General features: G+C 52.0%; 1 protein-coding gene across 1 annotated transcript in view; it reads left to right on the plus strand.

Annotated features, from left to right (window-relative positions):
• Positions 1 to 20,932, plus strand: part of INPP5D (inositol polyphosphate-5-phosphatase D) — a 125,406-nt gene that overhangs the window by 33,073 nt on the left and 71,401 nt on the right. Inside the window, exon 3 of the mRNA XM_021075030.2 lies at positions 20,315 to 20,465. Coding sequence (XP_020930689.1) covers positions 20,315 to 20,465 — 151 coding nt within the window. The remainder of the gene's footprint in view (positions 1 to 20,314; positions 20,466 to 20,932) is intronic.

Here is a 20,932-nt window from a genome sequence, read left to right on the forward strand (position 1 = left end):
GAATGGCATTCACAGTTGTGTTTCTCCTGATTTCCTGAGATGTTTCTGCTCTGGAAGGAGGATACAGAACAAAGACAAGGAGATAAAATGTTCAGTTAAAGGAAGAGAAAAAAAGAGAGAGAAATGGCAGTGCCAAGAGGAGGGTACCAACCAAACGAGGCCCACACTGGACTGGCAGAGTGGATGGGACGATGGTAGGTATAGTCTAGTGGTTAGTGCCCAACCCATTGGTCCAGACCACTGGGCTCTGCCTCGACCTGGTTTTCTCTGTCACCCAGCATATCTGAGATGCCTCCTAGTTTGATGGCAGCCACACATTGTCAGTTCACCTCCTGGATCCTAATCTGAATCGCCGATGTAAATGAGAGGAAGGGAGTTCCCATCGTGGCTCAGCAGTAATGAACCCGACTAGTATCCGTGAGGATGTGGGTTGGATCCCTGGCCTCGCTCAGTGGGTTAAGGACCCGGCGTTGCCATGTGGTATAGGTTGCAGACACGGCTTGGATCTGACCTGCCTGTGGCTTAGACCAGCAGCTGTAGCTCTAATTCAGTCCCTAACTTGGAACTTCCATATGCCTCAGGTGTGGCCCTAAAGAGTGGGGGAAAAAAAAAAAAAAGGCAAGAACAAAAAACAGAGAGAAAGAGAGGGAGACCCCCAACAGCAGCAGAGATCGACGTCCAAGCAACCTTGGACTCTCACCCTAGCTGATATTCCTCCATGCAATTATCAATAAAAGATCACAGATGAGGATCACAAAATGCTTTATTGAGGGAGTTCCCTGGTGGCCTAGTGGCTAAGGATTCGGTGTTGTCATTGCCATTCCACCGACTGATTGAATCATAGGTTTGATCCCTGACCTGGGAACTTCTGCATGCCATGGGTGTGGCCAAAAAAGATAAAAAACCAAAACGATTTATTGAAATCTATGTAGATTTTATCAGAGATCACAAACTGGTAGCCCCTGTGTTGAGCTTGGTGTTCTGTTTACCTAACACACGTTTTTAACAATTATGAACCAGTTTAATGCATTTCTGAAAACTGAGACATTTTACATGATATCCTGAATTTTCAGCTTCCCTTGAAAATTGCGAAGCTCTGATAACCTTAGACCCCCAGCGTCCCATGAAGTAACTGGAGCAGAGTGGAAGCTTCCCCCTTCCCCCGAGGCACTTCTCTTTAATGTGCCGCAGTCCCCATCTCTCCCTAATGCCTCACCCCACCCACCCACCCCCGTCTGTTCCTCTCCGTTACATCACCTCCCTGGCCTCCGTAGGCAATTGAGCTGTGATCTCTACCAATACAACAAATTGTCTAACTCATTAGGCTTGCAAACGTACACTGGCCTCCTATGTAAATAAAATAAGAAAAACAGGTTCATCTGACACCGTCTGTCCCCAGCAAACGTCTGCTTGTTCCTACGCTCGCCACTTGCTTTGGCACATCCTACAAACCATGCTTTTAGGAAGCTGATCCAGCCTCTTGCCTGGGATGGACACAAAGCTCATGAAGCTGCAAGCGAAAGATTTGCACATCTGACCCATTGTGCAAATCACATCTTCTGGCTCCCGATTCTTCACCCCCCCCCCAGCTTGGCAGTCCCCCCCCAGTCAGGCGCTCTCTCTCGCTCTCTCTCTTTCTGTCTCGCTCTCTCTCTCTCAGAGTTCTCCTCCTCCGCTGGGTGAAGCTTGGATTTTGTAGAAGCAGGTAGAGCTGCATTCCCATTTTCTGTCTTGGGCTCTGGTCCCAAGAGGTAAGGGTGTCTTTGTCACTTCCTCGGAGCGGCAGGAGCCTGCAAACGGTGATTTTCGGTTCCTCCAGAGGGCACGGTGTTTACCCCGAGCTGCCCGTCCACTCCTGGCGACCTAAACCCAGCCCCTCTCCCCTACAGGTCGAGGGTGGGCTCAGCTGGGGACCCGGAGGACCCACATTGGCCCTGCACCTTTGCCAATGCGAACACCGCGCGCTTGCTCCTCATCAGCGTCTTGTAGCTTCAGACAATCCCACCCACCCGACGAGGCAGCCTGGAAGCTTCCTGTTTTGATCTGGGCCTTTGCCATCTTCAAGTGAGAAAGCGTTTTTCCTCACCGAACAGTAATCCCCTCTGCGGTCCCCCAGTGAATCATTAACCCTCCTGTGTCAGGGCTGTTTCTGCCTGATCCAACGTTGCTTCCAGAGCAGTAGGGCCCCTGCAGAGGGGGAGGCAGGTGTGCACACGAAGCCAGGCCTCTAAGAATTGAAGGGACGGTTTGGCCAAAGTGGTCCGTGTCCCCGGGCCCCCTGCAGTGGTAAACATTTCTCAGCTGGTTCTCCAGGGACAGAAGCAAAGCTCTGATGTGTTGGCCGATTTCCGTGGTGTAAATACACGCACCACGGCGGCCACCATAGTGGCCACATGAAACAGCCAGCTCCTGGGCTTCGAACCAGTACAAACTGGCACAAGCGGACATGAGCCAGCAGCAGCAGCACACCACCAGCCGTGCAGTATAAACTCATTCCTGCTACTGCCCCGGTGAGGGGTGCGGGCCTCTGGGACCGCAGGGGTCTTTGTTAGAGACTCTTGCAGCCTGTTAGGGGTCAGACAGATTATAATCCCTTCCACTTTACTTAGAGCCCTTTTAATCTCCAAGCCCTGATTTATAAGTTATTTTAATTCAGGTTACCCATTTCTTTTTATCACATTTGGAGATTTTTTTTTCTTCTTTTTTTTTTTTTTTTTTTTAGGGCCTCACCGGCCACACATGGAGGTTCCCAGGCTAGGGGTCTAATCGGAGCTATAGTCGCCAGCCTACACCAGAGCCACAGCAACATCAGATCCCAGCCGCGTCTGCAACCTACCACAGCTCACAGCAATGCCGGATCCTTCACCCACCGAGCGAGGCCAGGGATCGAACCCGCAACCTCATGGTTCCTCGTCAGATTTGTTTCTGCTGAGCCATGACAGGAACTCCAAGAGAAGATATTTTTTTTTGTACCTGACTCTTCTTAATTTTGCATTCCTCCGAGCTTCAGTTTATTCAGCTGAAAAATAGGTGTTGATAATGGACTAGCATGTTCAGCACAATGCAAGTGCTCCATGATGACGGTGGAGCCCTGCCCTGGACCTATGTCAGCCCATTTAAGCCCCTGGCTGAGGAGATCTGAGAATCTTCCTTCCTAAACAAGAAAACTGGCTCAGCCTCAGCGTGCTGAATGCCCTGCTCCAGATCACACAACTAGTTAATGGTGGAGCTAAGATGTGCATTTGTGGCTGACACGGTGTTTTGATGTTAGTTGCAGGCATTAAAAATGTGAGATCTCATCAAAACATCTGTATTTTACCTTCCCTTGAATATTTTTGAAATTCCGGCCAATCCAGGCCTCAGCTACCCCACAGGATCGTAACTTGAGCTAAGTGGAAGCTGGCCCCTTTAAAGGGACATTTCTACAACGTGCCATAGTCCCCACCTTACCCTAGTGTCTCACACCCTGTCTGTTTCACGCCCACATCATGCTTCATATTTTGTGCTTTTACCTGCAGGCCACACTAAATGTTACTTTCTCTTGCCGACTTTTTCCTTCCTACTTAACCAAGGAAGAAAGGGAGACACAGAAGATTTTGGTAATTATTTCAGGTCCAATGAGAAAAGCCACAACAAAGTATCCATCTTTTGCAATCCGATTACGTGATCCAGGCGGCAGTGCCTTCTCACTACAAAGCAGTGTCTTCACAAACTGTTTTAATCCCTTCTACCCCACACAGCGCTTGCATAACCCTCCCTCTGAGAGGCAACCATTGAGTGGGTGTCTTTTTATTTGAATAGGTTCTTGCAAAATATGTATTGTTGTTTCGCATGCATGCATTTTTAATTTGCTGAAGAGATATCAGAGCCCTCATTCTGTTTTCTACTTTCTCTACCAAAGGCTCCTTCCATGCTGCTACCTGCACATCCAGTCTGCCTCTGGCTGCTGCAGACACCCTACTGCACACCTTGACCACACCTGACCGGTCCGCTCTCCCCATGATGGGCACCCAGTTCCCCCCAGATCCCTGCCGTCCCAAACAAACCTGGGATGACCATCCATCCGTGACCCGAAAGGAGCCCTGGAGCATATGCCCAGAGATGAAATTGCTGAGTCATAGGGTAGCCACATACTTAGTTTGTCTACCTTGTATCTGATTGCTCTCCAGAATGGCAGGGCTGGGCTACGCTCCGGGGATCCTTAATATAGCGCAAGATGTTGAGAGACAGGAGACCAGAGAGAGACTTTTAAAATATATAATAGCCATTGGTAAATAAGGTCTTTTGGACGGAGTTCAAAATAAGCTCCATCTTTTAGATGGAGTTCAAAAGAAGCTTGCCTCATACCAGAGGTTTCAGAGCACACAGGCAGGGAAACGAGGAAAGCAGCCTTTCAGGACCCAGCAGTACAGACTTTAGGGTGAGGAACCGGAGATCTGGGTGCACATCCTGGTGCTGCCACTCAGAGGGAAGGTCATTGAGCCCTTCTGAGCCTCAGTTCCTTCATCCGTGAAATGGGAAAACCAACAGACGCCTAAGTACGGCTGTTGGGGTACTCAAAAAAATTTCATCCTTTCGTTCATTCATTCTCAACACCACGTAAATATGTGATGCATTTTGTCACCTAACTGCTGAGTTTCCATCTTGTATCCCCTTTGGCAGCTGAGGGGCTCCCAGGACCAGACGCCCAGCTGCAGAGTAGGGTTTTGAACGGGTCGGTGCACAGGTAAGGTAGGATGTGTGCTGAGAGCCTGCTGAGCCCTGGGGAGGGGGGAGGAGGAGGGAGCAGGCAGGAGTGGTGGTCCTCATGGGCAGCCATACGGGGGGAAAGAAGAGGAAGAGGAAGCCAGTGGCCTCCAGTCTGGTCAGTTCCTCCATAGAGGAAGGAGGAAAAGGCTTCACTGCTGGTAAGGGGCTTGGATTGAGGACTTGAAGGTCAACCCTTGGATCAGCTTTTGAAGGAGGGCTTCAAATAGACAGGTAAAGAACTGATTTGGGAACTTCGCCATCAAAGATCAAGTTCTTCCCGAAGCAGGACCCAAGCTTGGGTACCAATAATTGATTCAAGACAGGCTCCCGGGAGACTCTGGTAAGAGAGTCAGGGACACAGGATGGGGAAGAAGAGAAGCCAAGCAAGGTGCCATCAGGTGAGGTCTCCAAGCCAGCGTGATCCTTCAGGGAGCTCTGGGAAAAAGTGTGGATTATTCCTCAGCGTTTATCCCGTATCAAGGCAAAGAGCTGGGCTTTTGCACACACCTTCCAGGCAGGGGTTGGCTGCCAGGGAACATGGAATTCTTAGGTCTCTTCCAGGGAACATGGAACTCAGGTTTCTCCCAGGGAGCGTGGAACTCTTAGGCTTCTCCTGGATATCACGTGAATGAGGTGGCTCTGGTGCTCACGGGGAACTACCTGAGGTTGCAGCAAAGCACAGGGCCCCCAGAAGAGAGGGGGCTGAGGGCATAGATGGTAAAGGGATGTGGGAACTGGGTACGATACCAACCGCATTGTAAGGACCTAACTGTGGTCAGAAACCACACGTTTATACCAACACCAGTACTGCGCACATGCAGCTCCATAACTCTTCCTGCCATGATGCTTCCTTCTCTCTCGGCCTGGCCAACCACTGTCCACCCTCTGCATCTCAGCATAAGTGTTGCCTCTTTAACAACTAATTCCTTGACCCACACCAGGCTAAGTCCCCTTGTGATACGCTCCCAAAGCACTGACTTCTCTCAGCCTCTGCACCTTGCCATTATCCACTTAATTGTGTGGGGGGTGTCTTTGTTTTTGTTTTGTTCACTTTTTAGGGCCACCCTTGTGGCATATGGAAGTTCCCAGGCTGTAGCTACAGCTGCCAGCCTACACCATAGCCACAGTAACGTGGGGATCCCAGCCTCGTCTGCGACCCACACCACAGCTCACAGCAACACCGGATCCTTAACCCACTGAGCGACACCAGGGATCGAACCTGCAACCTCATGGATGCTAGTCATGTTGGTTAACCCCTGAGCCAAGGAGGGAACTCCTTATTCACATAATTGTTTAGTGTATCACGTCTTGCTCCTCTGCTAGAATGTGGGCAAGACCTGCAACTGTGCTGGTCCCTGGTGAATGCCCGTGGCTGAGCCCTCGGTGGGGCTCATGGTTAGAGGTTAATATGACCTGTGGGGGCCACCTGCTCGTCTACTCCAACCCTGCTGAGCTGTTGCAGGTGAGCTGGGAAGCTGATCCCAGATAGTGGCTTTGAAGGGCAGGGCTTGCAGAAGTCCAGGGAGTGGAGGGAGCCTTGGGAACAGGAACTCTGGGGCTGCAGTGGGGTTCAGGCCCATCAGAAAGATGATGGGCCCCCAAGAGGGGCCCATGGGTCTACACGGAGGATGAGATTGCAAGATGGTGCCCTCTGGAGGCTGGAGAGAAAATGTGGGGAGGCTGAGGGTGTGGAACTTGAAGCTTTGTTCCCTGTGGCAGGTCCTGGTGATCAAACACGTGTGGCATTGAACAAGGTACCTAATCTCTTGGAGCATCAGCTTTCTCCTGGGTAAATGGTGAACTTATGTCAGTAAGAGGCAGGATCTCAGGAAAAGTTCATTCTTCCCTTCAACCTGTATTTGTCAGCATTTGCTGTGTAACAAATGCTCAGAAATCTCAGTAGCTTCTGCAATAACAGACACTAGCTTTCCTCTCCTGGGACTGTTGGCTGATCTAGGCTGGGCTCTCCAGCCTCTGGGCTAGACTGGGCTGGACTCCAGGTTTCCAGTCAGAACTGGATCAGCTCCTCACAGCTTTATTCTTGGCTCACCCTGAAGGGCTGGAGATTCCCTGGGGCATCTCTTCTCATCAGAGCACAGGAGGGACCCAGGAGGGGTGAGCAGAAACCCACAATGCCTGTTAAGCTGAGCTGAGAACTGGTGCTTTGACCTACCTTGCATGAGTCAAAGCAAGTGGCATGGCCAAGCCCAGCATTGGTGGGGGAAAGACGTTAACTCCTCCACCTGCTACTGCAGTGATGGCGCCACACTGAACGGCGCGCCTGCAAAATTCTACAGCCGGAAGGGCTACTCCGCCGCCGCTGCCCTACTTCCTCATTGCCCAGGCATCTATTTTTGCAAGTTCCCGGAGAAAGTGTGCAAACCTTTTCCATAGTTTGCTGACAGCCTCTCTGTGACGGCAGGTGTGATGTGGTTTCTAAGCTGTCAGCTGCGGCTCTACCGACAAAGGACCCATCGTCTCCGAGTCTTCGCTGTGGGCCCGAGGTCCTCAGATGAGGGCTCCACTGTTCAAATACGCAGACCACGTGCTGGCAGGCAGCACAGTCATTCTCTGCCCCTTGCTCTGACTGTGGTGACACCAACAAAGACCTCAGGCGATGCCTCTCAGGGCTCATTTCAGTACCCACCAGAGGCATAAGTGGCCCAGTGCTCCAGCCTGCAGCTCCTTTGATGTGAGAGCTTCAAAGCTCTTTATAAGCCGCTCCAGTCTGTGAGGAGCACAGGACTTACTCCCACCGCAGAGAGCGGAGAGTGAAAGGCAGAGATTTGGGGCCTCGTGACCTCCACACCCCAGCGGGGAGCCCAGCTCACAGGCAAAAGCTGAGCCAGCCTATGGGACTGGTTCCCAGCCTATGGGACTGGGCACCCGGGCTTCCCCCAGCGGGAGAGCACAGGGAGCAGGCCTGCCGGGTGGCTGCTTCTGTTGGGTGGGTGGCGCGGTGGGGGACCAGCCTGGGGAGGGGTGGCTGCAGGAAGCAGGGACTGAGAAGTAGGGGTGGTTACAAGCCCAAGGAGGGGGCATGGGTTGAGAAATAGGGGTGTCAGCTCTGAAACTCAGGGAGGGACGCAGATTTAGAAGTGAGTGCAGAGACTGGCGAGCAGAGCCCGTGCCAAGTCGTTCCGGGAAGTCTGCCCAAAACGAGGCAAGAGATAAGCTGAAGAAGCTGGCCTCCGGGAAAGGGGGCTGGTTGGAACAGGGTGGATGGGAGACCCCGGCCCACTGGCTGGGTGCAGGGCACATGTCACCATGCCAGGCCCTCTAGACCGGGGCAGAAAGGGGCCGGGGACAGAAAGGTGGGAACTTGTAGCAGGGATGTCCAGCTGGTTACTGCTGGTGGGTGGGGCTGGGCAGGCCTGATGCTCAGTGTCACCTGTTCTTCCTTTAAGCTTCATGCCTCCTCCCAGAGCTGTCACCTCCTTCCCTTCTGACTGTAGGAGACTCTGAAGGGGCCTGGTGTTGGCTTTCACCCTCTTCCAACCCCCCAGACAAGTGGTTTTAGGACCCTGCCATGGGGCAGGCAGTGGAGACAGGATCTCGTGCCCACGGATAGCAAATGCCAGCCTCCCCAGTCCCACCACCACACAGAGGCCACCTGCTGCCACCCAGGGTATGAGCTTCTCCCACATGCTGGCTTTCACACACCGCCCCCCAGGCTGCCCACTGAGCCGCTGGAGGCTCGCGTCTGCCTGGAGATCTCCAACCACCTGGTCGCCCCCGAGCCGGCGGCGCCCTGTGTCTGGCCCCCTCCCTCCTGTCTGGCTAAGAAGTCTGTGGATCCCCACACCCCCCCTCCCATCCTCTTTCTCATCTTGAAACATCCCACTGGGTGCTGCTCTCCTGACAATGTCTCCAAAGCTGGGCAAGCTGCTCAACCTCCCGAGACTCAGTGTTCTCATCTGTAGGATGGAGCCATGGCACCCACCTGTGGTATTAGAGATACCAAAAGTTAGATAACATACCGAACACAGCCGGCCCAGTCCCGGTTTCTTCCCCATGTGGAGGAGGGTCACCTGGGAAGGGCCAGAGATGTTCCAGGTGGCGCCTCCTCGACACAGGACACACAGCAGGAAACTGTTCTTGGCATCACAGTCTCTCTCCCCTGAGTGACCGATACCCAGGATTGTTCACAGTTTCAAAGTGAGACCCCAGGAAGGGAGGCCCTTCGGGACCCAGACAGCTCTCCTTCCCCGTCACCTCCATCCTCTAGCCTCATGAACCTGCAACTTTTTACAGACACTGTAGCTCCAGCCCCTGCAGCCTGACTGCCAGAAAGCGGCCCCATCAAAAGGTCCTAGGAATAGTTCTGAGACATCCCAGAAGTCCCCTCAAGGTGTCCTCCAGGGGCTGCCAGCTGCAGGCACCACGCAGGGCATCGTTCCTCTCTCCCGCTTGTGCGGGGCTGTGGCAAGTAAAACACTCGAAGACGCTTCACGCCACCCTGTGCACCACGAGAACACTGGGGTCCCCGTGCCTGCCTGCGGCTCTGTGCCAGGTGCCAAAAGCCCATGTATCGGTTTCCATTGCTCGCTCGTTCTTCCTTGAAGCTAAACCAAGCCCAAGGTCCTGGGAGAGAAAGAAGCTATGTGAGTGCTACCCAGCCCCTGCCCTTCCTCTCCTGCCAGGCTCCCCCTCTCCTGGTTACAAAACCAACCTGCTCATCCATGGCTGGGACCCTCATGGGACCTGGCCCCTGTGTGGGACGCCTGGATTCCAACCCCAGCTCGGAGAGTCTGCATGACTGGACCGAATGCGGACTCTCCCCTCTGGTCAGTCCCTAGCGCACACCCCCCCTTGTGGCTTGTCACACGGCTGTGGCTGCCACCTTACCTCTGTCCACTCGTGCGGAGCGATGCCGTGATTGTCTTTCTATTCTTGGTGCACCAGTGCGGTTACAGTTATCTGAGCATCAAGACAGTTCCAAGACGCAGTTTCCATACAGAGACCTCCAAAAGTATATAGACCAGGAAAGCTTTTGTGCAATTAAAAAAAAAAAAATCACACACTTTTAGACAAGGTGCCTTTTTATTTTCGGTCAAAGCATAGTTGATTTCTAATACTCCATTAATTTCCAGAGTACAACATAGTGATTCAGGCTTTGTGCTGATTTTATGCCATTGTAGGTAATTGCGAGATAAAGGGTATAATTCCCTGTGCTTCATAGAGTATCCTTGTTGCGTATCTATTTTATGCACAGTCATCTGTATCTCTTAATCCCGTGCCCCTAATTTGTCCCTCCCCCTTCCCCTCTCCCCGTTGGTAACCGCAAATTTGTTTTTTATATCTGTGGGTCTGTTTTCTGTTTTGTATTCATTTGTATGATTTTCATACGTGCATATCATATGTAGATATCATATCGTACATGTCTTTCTTTGTCTCGTTTATTTCACTAAGCATGATATTCTCTAGGTCCGCGTTGCTGCAAATGGCATTATTTCCTTCTTTTTTATGGCCGAGTAATATTGCGTTGTGTACATGTACTACATCTTATTCATCCTATTGTCTGTTGCTGCGCGTCTGGGTGGCTTCCAGGTCTTGGCTATCGTACATAGTGCTGCTGTGAACACTGGGGTGCATGGATCTTTTTGAATTAGGGTTTTTGTGTTTTCCAGATGTATACCCAGGAGTGGAATTGCTGGGTCGTATGGTAGTTCTACTTTATGTTTTTTACTGATTTCCGTAGTGGCTACACCAAGTTACATTCCCACCAACGATGTACAAGGATTCCTTTTTCTTCACCTTCTCTCCGACATTCGTTATCTGTGGACTTTTTGGTGATAGCCATTCTGACAGGTGTGAGATGATACATCATTGGGCTTTATTGATATGCCTTTCTCCTGTAATGAGCAATGTTGAGCATTTTTTCATGTGCCTATTAGCCATCCGTATGTCTTCTTTAGAAAAATGTCTCTTCGAACCTTCTGATTAGATTTTTTAAAAATACTGAGTTGTAGGAGCTATTTGTACATTTTGGCTTATTAACCCCTTGTCAGTGGCATCATTTACGAATATTTTCTTCCATTCCTTGGGTTGTCTTTTCATTTTGTTGATGGGTTCCTTTGCTGTGCAAAAGCTTTTAAGTTTAATTAGATCCCATTTATTTTTGCTTGTGTTTCTTTTGCCTGAGGAGAATGATCCAAGAAAATATTGCTACAATTTATATCAACGAGCGTTCCATCTATGGTTTCTTCTAGATGTTTTATGGTTTTGTGGCTCTTACATTTAGATTCTTTAAAGAATTCTGAGTTTATTTCTGTGTGTGGTATGAGAGAATGTCCTGATCTCATTGATTTGCATGTAGCCGTCCAGTTTTCCCAGCACCACTCGTTGAAGAGGCTGTCTTTTCTCCATCGTATATTTTGCCTCCTTTGTCATACACTGATTGACTCTGGATTTTGCAGAGTATCATGTAAATATATATTTTAGGATTATTCTAGTTCTGTGAGAAAAATCTCAGACAGGATGCCTTTTAACCACCACCCCTACCTCCCCCACTTCTGGGGCGGATGTTCTTTTTTTTAAAGACTTTTTTTTATTACAGTGGATGGTTCAAAAAACTATTTACATGTAACTATTATCCTGATTAAGATATAGATCATTTCCAACCGGATTGTCTTTTGCACTTATTTTGAAAATAACTTCAGAGTTACATAAATGTTTCAAGAATATGGGAGTTCCCGTTGTGGCACAGTGGTTAACGAATCCGACTAGGAACCATGAGGTTGCGGGTTCGATCCCTGCCCTTGCTCAGTGGGTTGACGATCTGAGCTGTGGTGTAGGTTACAGATGTGGCTCGGATCCTGCGTTGCTGTGGCTCTGGCATAGGCTGGCAGCTACAGCTCCGATTAGACCCCTAGCCTGGGAACCTCCATATGCCGAGGGAGCAGCCCAAGAAATGGCAAAAAGACAAAAAAAAAAAAAAAAAAGAATAGTACAAAGAATTCCTGTATAGGAGTTCCCCTTGTGGCTCAGTGGTAACGAACCCGACTAGTATCCATGAGGACGCAGGTTCGATCCCTGGCCTCACTCAGTAGGTGAAGGACCCAGCGTTGCCCTGAGCTGTGGTGTAGGTCGCAGACATAGCTCGGATCCCACGTTGCCGTGGCTGTGGTATACGCTGGCAGCTGTAGCTCTGATTCCACCCCTAGCCTGGGAACCTCCATATGCCACAGGTGTGGCCCTAAAAAGACCAAAAAAAAAAAAAAAAAGAATTCCTGTATATACGTCATTCACTTTCCCCAAAGCAACATTTTAGTACCCTAAGTTTCTCATTCCCTCTCTCATTTTATTAGTATTAATTATTGGAGAAGAAGTTGCTGACAACGTCCCATTATTCTTAAATGTTTCAGTGTGTTTCTCCTAAAGGATAAGTATTCTCTCCTACATAAGCACAGTTCAACCATCAAAATCAGGAAATTAACATAGATAAAATGCTATTCTCTTTAAATCCCGTTGAAGTTTTTCCAATTGTCTTAAGAATCCCTTTTATAGCAATATAAGTGCTATTTAAATATTTATATTAAAAATAAATATGTATGTTTTACACACATATGAACATATTATATATATTTGCAAATATATGTAAACAATTTTTTTTTTTATTTATACCTTCCCGTCTGGATCAAAGTTCCAACCAGGATCACATGTTACATGTAATTATCAAATCCCCTCGATGCTCTTTAGAGGCGCAGCTCCTTGGAGTTTCCCATCATGGCTCAGTGGAAACGAATCTGACTAGCATCCATGAGGACCCAGGTTCAATCCCTGGCCTTGCTCAGCGGCTGAAGCATCTGGTGTTGCCATGAGCTGTGGTATAGACCAAGAGGTGGCTCGGATCCCGAGTTGCTGTGGCAGTGGCTGGGGTGTAGGCTGGCTGCTGCAGCTCCGATTTGACCCCTATGCCACGGGTGTGGCCCTAAAAAGACAAAAAAAAAAAAAAATTTAAAACCAGAGGCACAGCTCCTTATCTTTCAGGACCTTGGCCTTTTTAGAGAGAATAGGCCGTAATTCTGTAGACGGTCCCTTGATGCGGGGTTTGCAGGTCCTTCAAGGGGTCCTGGTGCCGAAGTTCGACGGGAGCATCACAGAAGCAGTGCCGTGCCCTCCGTGTTCCTCTCCCAGGAGAGCACGACGTCACTTTGTCCCAGCACTGGCGAAGTCAACTTTGCCACTGGGCAGAGGTGGCGTCTGCTGGTATCCTCGTTGCAAAGTTTCTATTTCCCCTTTCGAACGAGTAGGTCTCGGGGGAGACACTCTGAGAGAATCTGGAGAGGCTGCTCCTGCTCAGACTCTCACCCGCTGGTTCCAGCCTCTCTGGCGTCTGTGGCTTCTTGCCCGAGTCGGTTGTTGCTCCGCTCGTTGCCACGCGGGGACCATGTCCATCAGCCCTGGGACAGGTTCTCCTTGGCATTTGACCTTGAAGAAGAGCTTGCCCTTCTCATCTATTTACATCAGGAGAGCCTCGTGAATTCCTCTTTATTCAGTAAATTATAATTATTTCTATTATTCATTCTGATGCTCCAGGGGTGCCAGATGGGCCTTTCCGCTGTCCTGTCAGCTGTCCCCTGACTCCTGTATCCTTTCGACAAATTCTCATCACTTTGGGGAGCATCTCCTTCCTTTCTGGGGAACAGGTGCTCCAGGCTCACCTTATACCCTTCCTGCCCCAGCCCTAGATTCAGCCACCTCTCCAGGGAGCCTGGTTCTTTTTGGTGGAGGCTGGTATTTGGGTGGGCTCATTGCGTCTGGGTGCTGTTGCTTCTGGGTCCTCTGGGAAGACAGAGCTGGGAGATGTGTTTCAACATATACACACTCACACCTGCGACAGTATTTACCTGCCTGTAGTAAAACCCCGAGTTCACACTGAGGCTCCCCCTTGATCTGACCCTGCAGACAGAGCTCCTTCTAGCTTAACTCCTTTCCCTCGTCCTGAGAAGCCCGGCTCCCACTTCTCCATATATCTACCATCGTTTGCTTGTTTCCCTGTGCAGCACAGCCTGTATTCTGCTGGGCCGCCTTCTAAGACCCTGGTCACTTTCCTTCCCCGGCCGCATCCTCTGCCTGCTGACTCCTTCCTGGGCCCCAAAGCCCGGCTGGCCTGGCTACTTCAAAGGACGAGCAGGGAAAGAAAACAAATCCAAAAAAACTAATCTTAAAGAGGGAAAGGGAGTTCCCATCATGGCGCAGTGGTTAACGAATCCGACTAGAAACCATGAGGTTGTGGGTTCGGTCCCTGGCCTCGCTCAGTGGGTTATGGATCCAGCGTTGCCGTGAGCTGTGGTGTGGGTTGCAGATGCGGCTCGGATCCTGTGTTGCTGTGGCTCTGGTGTAGGCCAGCAGATACAGCTCCACTTAGACCCCTGGCCTGGGAGTCTCCATATGCCACGGGAGTGGCCCTAGAAAAGGCAAAAAGACAAAAATAAAAGTAAAGAGGGAAGGAAGCGGGGGGAGGAAGAACAGATTGGCTCTTAAGGAGACACGTCCCGGATCTGAGGTTGGCCTTCAGAGTTCTTCCCAAACCCACCTGCCCACCTCGCTTCCCCACCTCATTAAATGGCCTCAGCCAAGCTCCTAAAGCCAGGGATCCAGACCCCATCTCCCCAGTGAGCCCCAAATCCCTACCTGCCCCCATTCCAGGTCCAGCTGCTGTTCCAGGTCTTCTGCTCCAGGTCCAGCTCCACCCTGGCCCCGTCCTGCAGCCCCACCCCAGTTCTAGCACCAGAGCCGAATTTCCAGGGCCCCGAGCTTCCACTTTAAGCGCGCTTAGAACCAAATACAAACTCCAATAGGCCCCAAATCTCCACCGTCTGGTCTCTCTGCCCCTCCCCGCGTCACCCAAGTCGGAGTCTGTGATTCTCAGGAAGAGGTGTGGGGAGAGGAGGAGCTCAGAGACTCAGCACAGACCCGAGGGCAGAAGAAAAGCCAAGGAAAGCATTTCGGGGGCTCGCAGAGGTGGGGGGAGGAGGTGATATTCAGATCCACAGAGGCTGGGCCTGGACAGCCCAACTCCACCTTACTCCTGGCTCTGCTCCATCAGCACAGCTGCCTCTGAGGATGTGTGGGAGCCCCGGGTCTGGGGGACCCCGAGGCCTGGTCTGAATCCAGCTCTGACCCCGGACACCCTTCCAGCCTCATCGGGAAAAGAGAAATAGTAGCGACACCAGGCCCCCTACCCTTCTCTTCCCAGCAGCCAAATGGTACTGTCTCCCTGCTTAAGAGCTTTCTCGTACTTTCTCACCGACTTGAAAGAAATGCTTCGCTGTAGTGGGATAATGAGGAATCCCCACCCCAACTTTGTCACTTTCCCACTGTTTGTAAAGTGTCCACGATGCTTGTGTGTACTTTCTATGTTAAAATGAAGCCTGGCAGAGCCCGAGGAGAGGGCGCTGGGCAGCAGCATCTTCCTGGCCACCCCCCCAACTCTTGCCCGCCTCCCCCCCACCGTGGGGCTTCCTCCTGGGGGCCCCGCCTCCTCTCTCTTCCCCATTTAGAGCCAGCAGACTGCATTGAAGTTAAAATCACCGTCTGGGTAAGTTCAGCCTGTCCAGTGCGCTGGCCCCCCTGCCCCACTTCCCTTTCTCTGGAGGGCGACCCAAAATCAGAGCCTAAGAGCTGCTTCTAGAAAACAATGCTTCTCAGAGCCCGCAGCCCCCAGCCTCCAACAATCTGCACAGCACCTGTCCTTTGTTTTAAAGACCCTAGTGGCCTGGGACCAGGGGCCGGAAGGGGACGGCCCTGTCTCCTTGAGCTGCACCTTCCCATGTGTATCATACCTGGGTGAGCGCAGGTGCCAAGCCGTGGGGCGAAGGGGCCTCTCCCTGAGGCCCAGCTCAGTCACCTACACCTCTGTTTCCTCCTGCAGCTTTTCAGCCTCGAGGTCCAATATATGCCACGTGCATACCTCTCAAAACAAGGCTGTGGGACCTCGTTACTCTTGCAGGGGGCTTGGGGGACTAAAGGGGGCTGAGCCAAGCAGGGTCCCTTTCCAGGAAAAACTTACAAGCTTGTGGGAGAAGCAGGCGGGCACAGCTGGGCTCACTGAGGAGCCGTCTGCAGGGACTTCCTGAAGTGATTTTGCTGGAAATGACCTGGAAATTTCCATAGACCTGGAAATGGGAAGCCAGAGAAGAGGCAGGTATTTTTACTTCCTGATCTGAACTAACCACGTTTTTTTTTTTTTTTTCTGCATCACTTTTGATGGTGAAGGTTAAGTTCATGTCCATCCAGCTGATGCCACAAACCATGAGGGCTGTCTGCCCTTTGGCACCCTGCTAATTAACGGCGGACTTCCCCTAGGAAACACAGCTCCGTGCAGTCTGCTCTGTGCTCTCGAGGTCTGCTAGAGAGAGGAGGAATTTGTTCCTGGTGGTGGGAGAGTCATCACGGAGCAGAAATCCCATCACTCCCCCATGGGCACCACCCTGGGGAGCACCTGTAACAGTGGGGGCACTGTCTGCCAGGCACTGGCCAGTCTGGGGCTTCAGGGTTTCGTTCTGTGTTTCAAAATGACTTGATGCATCTTTTCAGGAAGACAGTGGCTGTGGAATGAGGAACAAAGTCTGGCGGCCGTTAAGGATCCAGGGCAGCCCCCTGTCCCCGGAAGTGTGGCCAGTCCCCTTCCTGGCGTGAGGGCTGCCCTTGACACACAGGTCCTGCCTTCTCACCACTCCCCTGGGACTCTTGTCCCCACGGGCCTGATGGGCTGCCGGGCTGTGCCTTCTCTGCCAGCCCAGGGCCGCTCCAAATCCCCTGGTTTCCGGTCGGGTTTGGTGCATGGCAGCACAGCCGGTGAAGGGAGAGTGGGGGACCTCCTGCCCTGCCAGCTGCCCCTCAGCTCCTGCCAGGCCGCGCTCTCTGAGTCCCCTGCTTGGCCCACCCTGGTTGTCGGGCCTGAGGAACTGCTCCCCCACTTTGCTGGCCGTGGAGCGCTGCACCCCCTCTTATTGGTATTGCTTCTTGGTATTGCCATTCATGCAGCATCTGCTTCCGGCCTGGATCTGACTGAAACACAGGACAACCTTGCAGGCAGACATTTTACATTTGAAATTGTTGAAAAGGTCCCCCCTTTGGCGGATCAGGTGAAGGTAAAGAGAGGGGGCTCTCCCTTGCGACCTCCCCTCCCCCAGCCATTTCTCCGCATCCCCGGTCCCAGGCCCCCTTAAGGTCCTCTCTGACCATCTCTCCTCCGGCTCCAAACTCACGACTGTCATCCTGACCCCAATACTGCAAGTCCATCCAAGCCTTAACTGCCAATGGCCAGGCCCTGCGGCACCATCTGGGGATACGACCCTAAGCAGCCCAGGCCCCTGACTACGGGCTGCTCGGGCAGGCAGATATGGACTTGATCAGGAGCCTGCAGGCCCATGGTCAAGGCACTGTCCATTTGGAAGCCCCAGTTCCCACACTGGGCTTTGGCTTCTTGGATTTGTCAGGTCACACCCAGGTCCAGCCCCTCACTGGCCACACCGCAGTGCACTCTTGGCCACCCTGCCCTCGACAGAGGGCCTTTCTCTCCAAGCCCAGCTTGGGGGTGAAAAAGCTGTGGCTGGGCTGCCCCTTGCTGGGCATCCAGAGCCTCCGACCCACCTGTCCAGACCGCACTCCTCAGTCCCAGGAGTGAGTCTGGCCCAGCTCAGGAGATTCTGTAACCCGGGCTTTTCCCCCTCCCAACTTTTTCCTCCTCCTGCTTCTGTTCTAGAATGTGCTTTGAATCTCAAAGATCTCAAAGGAGTGGCTGTGAAGCCCTTCAAATCCTAGTGCCAGCAGCAAAGACATACGAGGACACCCCCGCAGGCACCGTTCCCCCAAGGAGACCCTGTGTCTGCCCCCGGGGACAGGCTGCTCGCTGCTGACCCACACGCGCACAGCAGGTCTTTGCTCTGGTGGCATCTGCTGCCACCAGCCTGTCCCCGTACTGCCCTAGGTACTCCCCTCTTGGGAGCTGAGGCATGTGCAGGAAGGGGACCCCCCAAAAGCAATGCCATCGCTCCACTGTCCCAGAAGATTGAACTCAGCCCTCATTCTCTACCTTCCTTCCTGGGCACCTGGGCCGCCTGGGGGACCAGCAGCCGTGGTTCTGCCAGTCCTGGCTCCCTGGCCTCTGTCTGTGCCCAGCCCAAGCACAAGCAGTGTCCTGGCAGGTCTGTCTCACCAGCAGTGCTCGGCAGCTGGCCCCGCTCCAGGTCCCCTGCCCACCCACCCCACCCTCCTCAAATTTTAGAGTGCTGTTCCCCTCACGCTTAGTACCCAGCATTTCATCAGTTCCAAGGTGCTTATTTTTTCATACTAACACTTTTAAGTCAAATATGCCCACAAACCGAGAAACATGGTTTCTGCTTTCGCTTTCAGCAGTTCGCAAAGTAATAGGTGTCTTAGCATCAGTGCAGCTGAATTTCCACAGCTCACACGCTCTCTCAGACACGTTCCCCAGACATCCTGCCACTGGGAACCCTTTTCTAGACACACACGTGAGTTGTTTCACACTGACATTCTTTGATATTTTCACATCCTTTTTCCATACACCTTAATGGCTTGTCACCCATGAGCTGTAAATTCTTTGACAGGATGACACATGTCATGATGGCATTAACTGAATCGAGTTCATCGACCCCATGTCGTGTCAAAGTATTTTTGTTATTCCGCTCACTTTGGGTTTGGAACCTACTTCAGGTACTTTTTAGAAGGCCTGGTGGCCACGACTCAGATACCTCTGGCTCAGTAATGCTTGAAGGAGATTGTTTACTGTGGGCTTTAGGAAACGTTAGCAAATTTATTGCAAAGACTCAAAGCCCCCTTTTGTTAAACTCTCTCAAGTTACTAAATAGCTTAAGCCACACGCTCAAACTCACATGTGACCTCGTGTAGAAAGTCCTACATGTGTGTACTGCATTGCATACACAAATGCACGTGGGAGAGAGGTGGAGACACAGGGAGACGGAGGCCAGAGTGGAGCCTGAGTGAAGGTGGGTGACAGAGGTGAAGTCTCGTTGGAGGCAAGCCCATCCTTGCCATGACTTGGGGTTACCACCGGGAACGGGGCTCAGGTCGGAGTGCTGGTCCACTCCTGATGTGTGCGCCTGTCCCAGTCTGGGGCATCCAGCCGGGTCCACTCTCCCAACCCCGCTGACCTCCCATATCAATGCCAGCCACCGTAGAGCCATAGGAACTCGGACTTGAACCCGGGTGAGTCAAGATGGTCCAGCCACGCTCAGCCCAGACCCCACCCCATTTCCCTGCTCACCTCTCCCATGTGCGATGGGTCCCATTCCCTTCAGCTGGCAGCCCCAAGAGAAGCAGCTGGGCCCCTGACCGCCAACTCCAGAGCTAGCCTCTTCCAAACTCATTTTTAAATTACACAATTGTTGCTGACATCACGGCTGTGACCATAATGGGGGTGAGTCCCGGGCACTGAGTGATAGGACCAGGCTCCTTCAAGGCCCGGGAAGCCCCACAGAGAGTCAGGGAGGCACCTCTTTGGTGCTTGACCCGGCCCCCACCAGCAGCATGACCCTTTGCTCCTATCCAGCTGCCCCAGGCACGCTGCTCTTCTCTGGAGCCCAGCTACCTCATTCTCAGCATCTTCTTGGCTGCACCAAGGACACCCTGCCTCATCCTGTCCACTGAAGTAGCACTGATGAGACCTAAAGCCTCCTGCTTGCCATTCTCCATCCTACTCTGCTGCCTAATAGCCCACTAAAGGGAATCACAGGGGTGGAGCCTTGGTGTGGGCGGGGTCTTGGTGAGGCAGGGCCTCGGTGGGGGCGGGGCCTCGGTGGGTGGGGTCTCGGTGGGGGCGGGGCGTCGGTGGGTGGGGTCTCGGTGGGGGCGGGGTCTCGGTGGGCTGATCTGGCTGCTCAGGGACCACCTTGAGTTCCTGCTGGATCTACAGAGAGATAAGAAAGAGGGCTGGCCCCAGGGCACTGCAACAGCCCAGGAGAATTACCCTCCCACTCCTACGTCATCAGCAGCAGATACAAATCAGGGAAGATTTTTGTGCTGCCTTGATCATTTTAGGAGTTTTGATAAAAGAAAATTATATCAAATGAAAAAATATAAAAACAAGTCAATTGCTAGAATAGATTTTTCCTGTGTTTAAAATAAATGATCTTGGTGGGGCGGGGGGAGGTATAATTCCCCCCACCAAACACGCATGCTCGCACACGCAAGTCTGTATTCTAAACTGTAGAAAATAGGTCTCTTGAGGTTCTAGAACTATAGGTAATTTCTTTTTTTAAATTCCATATTTAACATTTTTCCATAATAAAAAAATGCATGACTTTTATAACAAAAAAATAAAAGTTTAAAAAAAGCTGAAAGAAAAAAAATCTTTAAAACCGTCCTATGTGTGCCTTTTGCAAATAGCTCTCAGGGGCAGCTGGTTACAGGAGGCGAGGGTGTGGGCGTAGTGGGCAGGCCCTGAGTAGGCGCCCGGGGCTTTTTCTGGACTGTGGTCACTCCCTCAGCTCGCTGGTCTCCGCTGCAGGTGGACTTTGTGGTTGGGTAATGTTCCAGCCAGTTCACTGGGCTTCTGTCTGGGATTTGTCCTCAGGCGTCCGAAGGCGTCCCCATGAGATTCTTCACCAAGCTGGACCAGCTCATCGAGTTTTACAAGAAGGAGAACATGGGCCTGGTGACCCACCTGCAGTACCCTGTGCCGCTGGAAGAGGAGGACGCGTGCGATGAGCCAGAGGAGGAGACAGGTAGGAAGACGGAGGGGAAGGCAGGAGGCCAGCACTGCCTTTGGGACCCCACCACCTAAGTCCCATGGTGACATTCTGGGGTGTTTCTCTCACTTCAGTATCTCACTTCTAGCGCTTATAGTCCGGTTATCAGAGGGTATGACACGGTGGTTAAAGACAAGTTAGGAACACAGGCTCTAGGGTCAGACCTGGGTCAGACTTCCTGCTCCCTAGCTTCTTAGCTGTGTGACCTTGGGTGAATTATTTAACCTCTCTGAACCACAGACTCCTCTTAAAGCGATACTAAAAATAATATCCACCTTGGAGTTCTCACTGTGGCTCAGCCGTAATGAACCCAGCCACTATCCATGAGGATGCAGGTTCCATCCTGGCGCCACTCAGTGGGTTAAGGATCTGGCCTTGCCGTGAGCCGTGGTGTAGGTCACAGACGCAGTTCAGATCCTGCATTGCTCTGGCTGCGGCGTAGG

This window comes from Sus scrofa, chromosome 15 (genome assembly GCF_054392235.1).
Source record: "Sus scrofa isolate SSC_HxYL_T2T_F1_AM1 chromosome 15, Sscrofa_HxYL_maternal_Yorkshire_Landrace_v2.0, whole genome shotgun sequence".
In the NCBI taxonomy this organism is placed as follows: domain Eukaryota; kingdom Metazoa; phylum Chordata; class Mammalia; order Artiodactyla; family Suidae; genus Sus; species Sus scrofa.